A 12,964-nucleotide genomic window follows, 5' to 3' on the forward strand; every position below is an offset into this window, starting at 1 on the left:
ATTACTGGACAATTGACTGGACTATGCTATATTTATCCTGTAGTAAATCATTGGAACATCCCTCCAGGACTAATTGAGTTGTTACCGGCCAATGTAACACTTTGTGGACGGATTATGATGATTTTAATTAGCGTTGGTGATGTTTGGCGTGATTGTATGTGATTAGCAAAGATACGTTCTAAGGTAGAAGTACAAAAGTATCTTTTGTGTGGACGATTATGTATGTATTTTGTGTGTATGTTTAGTAGATTCTAGTGTATTAATTGTAGGGGTTTTTGTTTAGAATTCTATAACTAATATTGTAATTAATATTGGATTGTGTTCGGTCGCTATTTGATGAAATTTAACTCAGTATATTAGTAAGGAGATCGTGGGTTCAATTCGGATGACAGTAGAGTTAAATTTTGTGTTTTTGTTATAATATTTTGGTGTAAAATTGATTTATCTATAATTAAATGTCCCTTTTATAATAAAAATGTTCAAATCATCTTCCTACGCTCTAGACATAAAAAAACAATAAAAATCAAATTCTGTCAAAGTGTACATTTTATATTATAAGTTAATTGGGGGGTAGTAATAAAAAACTTGTTTCAAATACATTTATTATTTATTTAAAACTTCGTGCAATAGGTACCTACATGATAATGCTAATGATATGCTGAAATCTAATAAACAATTACATATTTACGAAATTGGTAAATTTTTACATAAATTTTAAATACATAAGAACAATTTATGTCACATTAAAGTATTTAAATTATCAATACAACATTTAACAAAATACCTATATGAAAACAGATTTTTAATATTTTAAGTAATATCATAATATTTTTCATTGAAGTTGGCTGCAGACTCGACTCTATCATCAAGCTCTACTAGAAATAGTTTTAAATACAATACCTATTTTCTCGCATTAAACATCTCTTTGGCATTTTTATTTATATTAAATTTAGTAAATACTATAATAATATAACTAAGTACATGTTCATTTTTCTTAAGTGACGACTTTCTAGTCCGTTTTTAATTTTTAAACACGAAAAATTTCACACTAACTATATTATTTTCCGCTCAAGCTTTGCCAACTCCAAAGATTTATACAATTTTATTCATAAATATGAATTCAAGCTAAAATTACGTAAATATTAGTAAGCCAATATATAGCACTTAAGACAGCTGTCATTTTAGACGCTGTCATAAAGTTATTATATGCATAATACCTTCTTATTTTCCAGAAATCTTACAATTTTTAACTACTTTCTAACAATTACCACAGTGCAAAGTGGTAAATGGAAGATTAAAATGTAATAATGTAATAATAAATGTATGGTGGAAAGATGCTAAAAGCTGTTTTTACTGTGTTGTATTAGTATGATGTACCTATACATCGTACATAAGCATAGATAATTAAACTATTAGCATTTTTTTATTGTAGATAGGGCATCGCTTGACCACAATCTCGCCTAATGGATAGCTAAGGTGTGGTCTATCATCTAAGATGACTGCTTCCCTAGCAGGTAACGGGTCACTCTTCGCTCGAATTGAATTCGACAGCTACTAATGCGAATTACAAAACTATTACACGTAATATCATATAATTTCATAACAAATACATCAAATTCAGGAATAATGAAACAAATATTACCTATATTTAGAACAGTGATTAAATGGGTGGTTTCAATTTTAGGTAATAAATGCCTATTTTAAAATGTTTTATAGCCAGCGTTGAATATCTTCTTACTTTCTAGGTACGGATTCTTCGGTCTACTGGTGCCGTATTATTCTTATTTCCAGACAGTTTACGCCGTGAATTGAACTGACTGGCCAATTCATATTATGATCGCAATAACCAGCCATGGTTAATAATGGTGTTTAAATTTAATAATAATTTAATATTTTATTTCTTTCTTTCCAGGACATGTACTGCAGTTTTTAGATAACATTGAACAGGCATCAGGTGTGGAAAGCTGGTGGTATAATATGAATTTGCCAGTCAGTTCAATTTACGGCGTAAAATGTCTGGAAATAAGAGGTCATAATACGGCCCCTGTACTACATAACACTCTTTCCTCTTAGAAATACATTAATTGTTATTTCGGTATATAAATTTTACTATTACTGCGTCTACGTAGGTGGAATTCCGTAGTACCGTAACTATGTGGACACTACAATATTATTTCCTAAGGGTCAGAAGACGCCGGCACAATATCTACTTTTAGATCTATATCGTTCTTTTAATATGATTAAGTTTTATTATTCTCAAGACAAGAGATACAAATATGATTAGGCTGTATTTAATACTCCGTATATTTTAGACTAAATAGTAGCACAATAATGTTTTAAAAACGACTTAACAACTTACAATAAATGTAATACATCAAAATTATTAATTCCAACACATTAGATTTTAACATTTATTTTCTACGAAAGCACATCTTCTATCTAATAATAAATTTGAGCTTATTAGCTTTTTATAATACTAGATTTCCGCTTACGGCTTCGCCCGCTTTGTCTAAAACCTAATAAATTACATACTAAAACCTTTATCTTGAATCACTCTATCTATTAAAAAAACCGCATCAAAATCCGTTGCGTAGTTTTAAAGATTTAAGCATACATAGGGACATAGGGACAGAGAAAGCGACTTTGTTTATACTAAATATGTAGTGATATTCAAATATATTTCAATCATCAGAAGAGGTTTCCTTCTACATTTTACTTTAAGTTGATTAAATTTCTTACCATTAACAACTGCTTAATTATCTAAAGTTCTTTAGCCGTTTATCTATGTTTATAAAAAGTATGGTATAGATATGAATTAAATGTTAGATAAAATTGAATACTTTCCACTATATTTTAGGGTATGCTAGAGATTTTAGGTTAGGTATTCATTATCCACGGGACCAAATTACAAGCCAAAAACCTTAATTTTTAAAACATCATGAATCTTCAATTAGACAGTATCAACCTATTTAAATGTGCGTAAAGTTATATTTATTATTAAATCGAATAAAAATTGAGATTAAAATCTGTATTAAAAGAGAGATCACTTTCTTTTCCTTACTTACGAATTACGACATAATATTATATTCTCAGCAGTAAATTATTTATCTGCAAGCATATCTACTTTTAAAATTATTATATTTTATTTCACATTTGAAATAATAATATAATTATCTATATCTACGCATTGAGTCCGTATAGTATCTTTTTGAAATGTACAAGTCCCTTATGATTATGAAGTATTTTACAATCCTATACCTAAAGAGTAAATATATACATAAACTATATTAAGTAATTATTAAATATACACATTATTGCAGAATAATATAAAATGATCCGTAGATAGAGTTCAAATAAAAAAAAAATTTCTAGTATACACATAGTAGGAGTAGGTTCTTTAAATGCATCCATAAGTATCTACCCTATTATTAAATGCATACAGATTTATGAAAAAATAAGTGAAAAAGTAGTGACGCATAACATTAGTCGAATAAGTTACATATTATAAAAATATGTGTGTGTGTGTAAAGTATTTTTTTCCCTAACATTTAACAGTTAAATAGATTTATCTTGAATCTAGCACATTTTTTATTAAGCCTTACATGTAGTATACAGAAGTTCTTATTAAAAACAAGAAGTAGTTAATAAGCATTGACTTAAGCGAGAAATTGATAGGAATCTTGATATTAAAAACTTTAAAACATTAAAAACTATGACTTCCTACAACCTACGTATTCAAAGGAATCGTTTTAATTCAGACATCAAACTTGTACGTATTTCTTTATTATGATTAGAATAAGAATAGCCATACGTCTAACCCTCGTTGTGTAGTTACATGCCACAAAACATCAAAATATGTACTATATTTACATAATAAAAAAAATATACTGATACGTACAAAAATAATTCATTTAAAAACAAAAGCTAAACGACGTCCCTATTCTTATTTTAATCATTTTCACAGATGCTACGTCTACTTGTTTTATTTACAATCTGCTTTTCTCCTCTACGTTAAAACCTCAGAAAAATTGCCAATTATATACATTGTATCTACTTTCAATTTCATTGGTTTACTCTAGATAGACACTTACTACAATAGTAGGTATCGCTACAATTAATCAATCATGAGCGATCACAGACTTAACCTTCGCATTCGTCATAAATTTACAAAACAAACGAATGGAAATGATCCAATAAACCTTTACATCAAATAATGAAGAAATCTATTGAAAAAAGCAAATAACTCTTAAGATAAAGGCACTCTCTGTATTCACACAATTGTCTCACTCAATTCCGTAACTTAATAGTAGGTACTTTGCGATTGTTCGATACCAATGTACATAATATTATTAATAATTTGCCAAGTGACAACACAGATGATATCGTAAATGTTTACACGTCAGCAGGAGAGCCTAGATTGAATCTAGACATTTTGCGATCCCTTGAACCCGATAATTGTCCAGACGAAGATCTTTGCAAGGACGCTGAACGGGACCGAGACGAGTCAGATTTGGATTTTTTTACTTTACTCCCACCACTTGCTGGCTGTTTGCCTTTCAATGATGATACTGATACAACTGTGTCCGAGGTAACTCCGTCATGTTCTATTGAGAGAAGTTATTTTAATGAAAAGTGTCAAATAATACTAAATAACTTTTTGAAACCTGAGTTTCTGTTAACTTACCTACACGCCTAATAACTTCGCCGGCATTGTTCAAAAAGAATTTTGGCTTCGAGTCCTTCAGAAGCGATTCCTATAAAAGTATATAACAATCAATAAACAAATTTGTACGTATAATTCAACTGTAATATTGCTACAATGATAACTCGATAACTCACCTTTGACTTACTAGATTTGGAAGCTGTGTCAGAGCTTCCTTTCCACCAGGATCATTGAATCTCACAAGTCTTTTCTGCTTCCTTCTCCGGTGTGGCGACATTAGCTTCAACATCAGCGTCAGGTTTGGGTGTTGTTACTCCAGATGTTGAAGCTCCGCTATTTAAAGATACATGTATAATGTATATACTACATACTAATACATCTAAATCATTAAGAACTAAATCGTTTTCTTCAAATAGAAATACTTTAACTGCAAAAAGTCAGTGGTAATCTATCAGATCGAATATAGCTTTTCAAACCTAAATAGTTACTTACGCAGCATCAGTTTTGGCAGCATTAGTGTTCTGCTGGTTGCGCATAGCCAATGTGGAGACCATTGGAGGCCTCTGCGGCTTGTTTGACAGTAAACGCTCTATGTCTACCATTACCACTGGACTGAGTTGTGGTACAATCTAGTAAAATGAAAAATAGTTTAAGTTTTCAACTAATTCATTCTCACAGCAATTCATTTCTACTTAATTACGTATTACTAGTTTTTAGTATTAAATTAAAATTTTATGGCAATGACAATTAAACTATTATTAGTAGTATTTTAATGTCTTAAGTCACCACAGTCCACTTCTTCAAAACAAATATCGATTTCTTATAAACCTCTTACCTGTAGTGCGTGTATATTCTCTTTAAACTGTTCCACGCTCGTGGCTCCAAGCAGAAGACAATTGACATTCTCATTCTTAAGACACCACGCAACTGCTAACTGACTCATCGAGCAATCTAACAGAAATAAATTTATATTTCTCGTGTGAAATATATCTAAAAATCTATCTTTACCTGAGTTTGATAAAAGTGGGTTTATTAAGGTTTCTGTTGATCTATTTATTATAAAGACTCGATTATTCACCAGCATTAAATTGATAAGAACAAAACACTTTTTTGTCGTCAACTGTAGTCCGTTTGTGATGACGCTTTTAATTAAAGTTACACGTTTATATTTAAGTCAATTTGCTACAGTTAACTCTAAAGACCTAACGAACAAAGGGATAAAAATAGACTTACTGAGACTATTTGCGAGGTTGGACAAAGCTTGCAATTTGTCTCCATAGGTGCGTTGCTCCTCTCCGCTCGTTTGTTCCTTGCTGTTGGAAGCCGGTGCCTGTATTGAAGACAATGCTATTTATGCTACTACTACATATTATTATGTAGAATGATTTTTTATAGAACTGAAGCTTTTACTTCGTTTGGAAGTAATGCGTCCTTGATTGTGTAACCTTGCACATAAATAGGAAAAAAATTACGCAAATTGGGTAAAAAGGATTTCGCAATTTAAAAATAAATTATTCGATTATTCGGTATTTTTTTAAGTCAATGAATTAGAAAAGTCGCACTTTTTAGTGAAAGATAAATTTATATTAAGATCTTACATCTGCTACTGCTAGATCTTCCTCACACCAGCTGAATGTACTATACTTGCGGTTGAATCGGGACTTAGCGAACAGTCCAGTTACCTCTTCACGATTCAAACCCTTTCCGGTGGTTATAGCAGACCATGCCATGGTGCCTAAACAGTATTTGGAAATACAAATCCAATAACGAGTTAAGTTTATTTAATGATTACAAAACATCTGCAAGCTATTCATAAAAAAAACAAATGTACATATTAGTATTATGTGATATTTACATTATAATAGAATACACATAAGGCAACAATACGAAACTTATTATAATAAAAATCCACTGCAACTATTTCGTTCAATACCAAAGATGATTATGGGGTCTTATTATTAAAAGCTATTGCTCGAAACATTAGTTATAAGGTACACCACACTAAATCAACGATAGCAAATTATAAGCAATTCAATAATGTAGACATTAGTAGGATACCTACCTACGCCTATCTTATGGTACAGTTCCGGCATATAAAGTTCGGCCTTATCGCGACAGAACATGTGGTATTCAGTTTGTTCGACAACCGGTGTGATGCAGTTAAAGGCCCGACATTTGGAATAAGCATCCATTATCTATGGGAAAAATATCATTTATAAACACGACATTGAAGGATAATATAGCCAATATAAGTAGCAATGTTAAAAAAAACTAACGATTTTTTCACCAAAACGTGAAAATTTTTATTCAATTTAATTTTTACACATAAAAGAAGATTCATCGAAATGGAGCAAGTAGCAACAAACCGTCGTCCAATTCATATCATAAATTATTATATACCTTCGTTACATCATTACTTGTATTGCTATATCAATAAAGTATGTCTTTCCGCTCGTATTAAACTATCAAGACAGCAGGAAATCATAAATTATGAACTTAAATCTGAGACATTTCATATCGCAAGCCAAATATAATACTGAAGCAAATATAAATCTTCGATTTACCTCTGATGGTGACCAGCGTGCAGTACCCCAGTACATAACATATCCTTTGTTGATGACAAAATTCATAGCCCGTACTAATTCTGAAAACGATACGACTGTGAGAACTCCTGAAGATATTAGACTATCGAATCCTCCATACAAAACTTACCTTCCATAGGACAAACTGGGTCCACCTTATGTAACAGCACAACATCAATGTAGTCTACTTGTAGTCTCGCCAATGAAGCTTTGACGCTTTCTATGATATGCTTACGCGATTGACCTCGTTCATCTGACCTGTATACGCATATCGAATTTCTCAAAATTATGTAATAGTAATTGAATACAAAGGATAAAAAAATCTCTAATATCGAAGTTAACATTTTGTAAAAAAAATAATATCTAATAAATAAATACACACTTTGTACTCCAATATATTTTCGTGGTGATGATCACGCTCGACCGCCTCACGTTCCGCTTCTTTAAAATCTTCCCCAGCTCTGTTTCACCTTTTGCTGAAAAGATTCTATTGTAAACAAACGTGTCTCACCACGAATTATACCATTTCACTCAACTTACCGTAATGTGCTTCAGAGAGATCGAACAGATTGATTCCATTCTCGAGCGCAGTCATAATTATGTCTTCAGCGATGTCTTCATTCAGCATTGTCCACAGACCGAGGCCAATGTTGGGAACTCGCAGACCAGATTTACCTAAGTTTTTGTAGCGGAGTCCCGGAGTGACGGAGGAGGGCATGCTGGCATGGTTGCCCATGTATACCGATACATGTTTCGACATATTGATGTCACCGACTGTTTAGAAAACGTCACTGGTTTTATGTATTGTTTTTATGAATTTAAATTCCTCAAAATGCCCATGCATTCAATAACTACGCTAAAATTTGAAATAGAAACAAAACTAAGAAAGTATACTGATTGAAATTACCTTGATCTAGCATCTGCTGTGAATTCGCACTGAATTCATCCATACAATCTAATGAGGCAATGGGGGCACGACATCTAAACAAAACAAGGATCACTAAGTAATGATTTCATACAAACAAAAAGAAAATTTAATTAAAAATTTAATGAGATACCTTTTACGACTGTGACGAGACAATCTCAACATGTAATGTCTCCTAGTCTATTGAAACCTATATATGCTCTCATTCTACCAACTTATTTAACTTCAAAGTAGAAGTAGCATTCCTTTTACTGGCTTACAGGAATATAATACCAACTTCAATATTCTCGTTCTTTTAATAATTTTATTACGTCTATAATACTAAATTGTAATCTATTTCTATTTGACTATTGAACTATACTACTGAATTGCTTGACTATTTAAAAAATCTACTGATATTGCAAGTTTGTGTTGTATAAATGACTTATGATAATATGATAAATTTTCATATATTGTGCGTCAATTAAATTGCAATCGCTGTTTATTGTTTAGTTTTGAATTTTTTTTTTTTCAATTTAATAGTTTTGTTTTTATTACCCAATTGTTATTATATTTATTGATCATTATTAAATTTTTAGTCAATTGTACCGCGTTTGGTATTGCAATATTGTTTATTGTTTTTATAAGGTTTTACTAATTTCAATCGAATTATTTCAATCAGAAAGAATCACCAATTCATCCAATGTTTAATGAGAAAAATGATGTGTTCAAAATGTAGCAAGCCTCATAATCCTAACCCTATCTACGACTAGAAGCATAGTAAGTGAAGGAAGAGAAAATAGCAGGAAAAGGATAGAGGGAAGTGTCGAGTAGCAAGAGTGTGGATGGTATACCTGGCTGACTGCTCCCGAGACATGAAAAGCCAAGCAAACGCAGCTGGATAAGCTTGTGATTCTGCTGGCTGATCTCTGGCAACAACTTCTACTTTTTCTGATATCTTGGTAACTGAATTGATCATACAGCCCGGAAAATATTTGCAATGCAAGTGTATAAGTACCAAATTAAGATGCCTATAATATGTACGCAAACAAAACTTTTCCCTATTAGGTCGTTTCTTTTTCTCATTTAGTTAATAGTCCGGGATACGTCGCCCATTTTTGCAAGTGATTACTATCAAGCTAATTTTTCGTGAGTAGCTTTATTTTGATGAGATGCCCAATAATTTCATGTACAAAACTCTCGATTGTGGTAGCTACCAGAGGAAACAAGGATAAAAAATTTTGATTTGATGGTTCTCAAATATTAATTACTAACTGAATGTTTTTTTTTGTTCAATCTCAAGATAATTATCTAAATTATTCGAAAAAATATTTGTCCTACAAAATCTATGGTTTGGTCAAAGAGTCCCCCTTTCCAATGTGTATCGATAACGAAGTCATCATAAATGATTACTAATCAGCTGATTTTTTTATTTTCACTTATTTAATACTTAAATAATTCAACAGACATATTGTCCTACAAATTGCGTAATAAATATTTGAGAACCGTCAAATCAAAATTTTTTATCCTTGTTACCTCTGTAAGCTACCACAATCGAGAGTTTCGTACATGAAATTATTGGGCATCTCATCAAAATAAAGCTACTCACGAAAAATTAGCTTGATAGTAATCACTTGCAAAAATGGGCGATGTATCCCGGACTATAACTGAAATGTACGTGAAGTACATTGACAATTGAGAAAAGCTTTTGTCGAGCTCGACATTGCAGATTTTTAAGAGGTAATCATCGTAAGAGTTAAGAACAGAAATTTTTTAAAATTTTGTTTTCCTTAAAACTTGATGAATTAAGTTGATTTCCAATGCAATATGGAAACATAATAGGTATATATTTTTATGGCATTGCATGACAGAAAACGATCGAGTGCATTCTTGGAAATATTTGTAAATATTTAATTAATTACAGTCGATCAATACAGTAAGTCGCATGTGCCTTGCTGCTTTTTAATAATCAATGAGACCTGACATCGATAAAAAATTTCCTAAAGACCTTTAATGTGTTTGATGTTTAATAATTTGAACCATAATTCGCCATTGCCGTGTCTGGACCATTTGCGTTGTATAACAGTATACGTAAGTTACGTGTGATTGCATAATTCAGGAGGAGTTGTTGCCAGCGTTCAGAGCGTAGACTATCGATTTCTTAGTAACCTTGTACCTTAGAAATACTGCGCCGTGATATCATGCGATGACCGCTGTGTGTCGCGGCTTAACAGCATTGATGTGACGCTGGATAGGGACTTTACTGGATCGTGCATTGCTGAGCATTCATCACGTTTTACCCTTTGACTGCTTAAGGCTGTTTCATACAAATAGGTAGTGCAGGGAAATAAGTCAACATTCACACGTATACATGGAATGACACATGACAACAAAGGAATATATGTCAAAGGTTATATTGTCTGTCAGGTAGATACAATCAAAGGGCATAACATGCTAGCGTGTTAACTTCTTCTCCCTAGGCTGTAAGTTACCGGTATATAGTAGGCATTGGGTTGGAGTCAACGCTGACGCTGTCTGGAGGCCCCAGTGGAGTGTGGGGAGTGCACCGGCTGACCGTAGACTCGCTGCGAGACATGGTCCCCTCCTTCCCACCCTCCCTTTGCATATCCAGCCGCCTCATTCTTGCCTATCCTACAAACATCTGTAACAAACACTCCCACAGCCAAAAGGAAGGGACATAGCGGGTTTAGTTAACACGGACAGAACATAGAAGCATGCATGCCCTAACAGCTAGTCTAACACGGGTTCACACGGTATGACATCTAAGCACTGGTCACGGATCTCCTGTGGCGAGTAGTGGACTCACCGTGGATCAACGGATTCAAAGATAGCTTGCCGGCGTATCAACTACGCACTGCGGCTGTATCATGGCGGCCGACGGCGCGGAGGTGCGCGCGCTGTTTTCCCGCGCATGCGATTTCAGGCCCTACCTCTGACCTATTTATAGTTTTAATTTTTTTACTAATAATTTTAAATAATTAATTATATTGTATTATTATTTGAATTTAACTTTAACCCTATTCGAGAGAGATGTAGAAAATGAGGCGCCTATAATACTTTTGCGTTGTTATACCCTTTACTTGCGCGCGCTCCTGATATTTACCGCGCAAAAGTTATGAAATCTAATTAATAAATTTCAATTAAATACCTATGCCTATATTTTATATTAAGTGATATTTTTTATAATTAAAGTATTAAAATAATCATTGTTCCTAATAATTTCGGCGAAAAAAAAATTTTTTAGTATGTATGATCGTTGACGTGTTGACGTGGCCTATGGAATGAGTTAGGCTCTGACTGATAGCCTAGATAACTTGCAGTCTGGATGCAACTGCGCTTGGCAAAGCACTGCTCCATCGTTTCCATAGCCCATTGGCTGATCGCGCCGCGATGTTAAATATTGTATTTATTTAAATATTTTAAATAATCTTTATTTTACTTTTAATTAAATTTTAGTGACTTTTTTTTCGATTTTTCGAGTGTTTTTCAATCTTCGTTGTATATTGGACGGTAAATTTCAAGTTTAAGCGCCTTAGTCCGCAACTTGTTGAATGTGCTTGTTGCTTCAACTTAACTAATTTTTTGGTTTAAGTTCGCTAAGTTATGTCTTAAAATGATTACAGAATTTTTTTATTATTAGTATCAGTATTATATTTTGTAATAATAAGCAAATAATATATTATTTTTTTAATTTGTTTTTATGCATTCATAGTCAAAGCTTAAATTCATTGTAGTTTTGTTTAATTGTGATGTTGTAATTTTTTATGTTTTAATTATTTTTTAATAAAAAAAAAAAAAACTTTTTTTGTCGTTTTTTATTTGCTTTAATTGTTGTCGAAAATTTAAGTGTTGCACAAGTTAGTAATTAAGAACATTTATTTTGCACTTTTGTGTGTAAAATAAATTAAAAGGGATCGTAAAGTCAAGTATTTCTTAACAAAAATGGGAAAGGTTACATATATTATATATTTACGTCTGTAATAAAATTTAAATTTGCTCTACAAAGGCTTTTTAAGAGATTTAAATCGACCTTTTGTGATGAGATCGTAGTATCTGGAAGTTCAATCAAGTCTATTCCCAAAATTAATTTTATGCAATTATTATTAATTTCACTGAAATTCGCTTAAAATTTAATATGTAGTGTGTTGCGATTTAATTAGATTAAAAATACGAAATGACTGAAAAACTCTTAAAATATTTAACACATATATATTAAATTCTTTTTTAGTAGAAAACTAAAAACCACCTATAAATTTTTAGAACTTGAGCAGATTTAATTGTAACATGGCGGGCACCAGTTTTCAAATAAAACATCAATTATCAAAGTCAGTCGAAATTGCTGAGGTAACGAACCCAAAAAAAAACGTCGATTGAGAATGTTCACCTTTTTTGAAAACGGTAAAATAAAGTAATACTCTATAAATTCATTTTTGAACAATAACAAAAATATATTTATTTGTTCCGATACACATTAATACATATATGAAATAATAAAAAATTATATTAACTTATAACTACACGGTACCTACAAAATGGATAATAATCCACTCAATGATTTGAGAATCTAAGGAAATTTAATACACTTAGATTCTCCACTGATTTGCAGATGAAACTACATCATTCGGGTAAAATACATATTATACATAATTAAAATTTTCCATTGTCCGAAGGTTTTGGTTGGTATGAAATAGTTGGTCCCAACTGAACGATACTTTTACCTAAAGATAGGTGACGTTCTACGAGGTATTACATTTTTTTTAAATACGGTCTTCCTTAAAAAGTCTTTAAAACAGG

General features: G+C 31.9%; 1 protein-coding gene across 2 annotated transcripts in view; it reads right to left on the minus strand.

Annotated features, from left to right (window-relative positions):
* Positions 1-3,519: 3,519 nt before the first annotated feature.
* The window catches only part of Hk (potassium voltage-gated channel subfamily A regulatory beta subunit hyperkinetic), a 44,761-nt gene continuing 35,316 nt past the window's right edge, over positions 3,520-12,964 (minus strand). The window contains exons 1-14 of one of the 2 annotated variants that reach the window (XM_089695965.1): positions 10,642-10,790; positions 8,153-8,226; positions 7,786-8,019; positions 7,628-7,721; positions 7,376-7,503; positions 7,228-7,307; positions 6,726-6,858; positions 6,262-6,398; positions 5,897-5,993; positions 5,499-5,614; positions 5,156-5,292; positions 4,840-4,996; positions 4,685-4,754; positions 3,520-4,604 (exon numbers count right to left, since the gene is read on the minus strand). In XM_089695965.1, the coding sequence (XP_089552091.1) occupies positions 4,891-4,996; positions 5,156-5,292; positions 5,499-5,614; positions 5,897-5,993; positions 6,262-6,398; positions 6,726-6,858; positions 7,228-7,307; positions 7,376-7,503; positions 7,628-7,721; positions 7,786-8,019; positions 8,153-8,226; positions 10,642-10,790 (1,485 nt within the window). In that variant the 3' untranslated portion in view covers positions 3,520-4,604; positions 4,685-4,754; positions 4,840-4,890. Of the gene's footprint in view, positions 4,605-4,684; positions 4,755-4,839; positions 4,997-5,155; positions 5,293-5,498; positions 5,615-5,896; positions 5,994-6,261; positions 6,399-6,725; positions 6,859-7,227; positions 7,308-7,375; positions 7,504-7,627; positions 7,722-7,785; positions 8,020-8,152; positions 8,227-10,641; positions 10,791-12,964 lie in introns of those variants that run through there. The other variant, XM_089695958.1, reaches the window with a different exon arrangement.

The sequence above is a fragment of the Colias philodice genome, chromosome 1 (assembly GCF_061535455.1).
Source record: "Colias philodice isolate Cphi_HAF_F1 chromosome 1, ilColPhil1 Martin Lab GWU primary, whole genome shotgun sequence".
Lineage (NCBI taxonomy): Eukaryota > Metazoa > Arthropoda > Insecta > Lepidoptera > Pieridae > Colias > Colias philodice.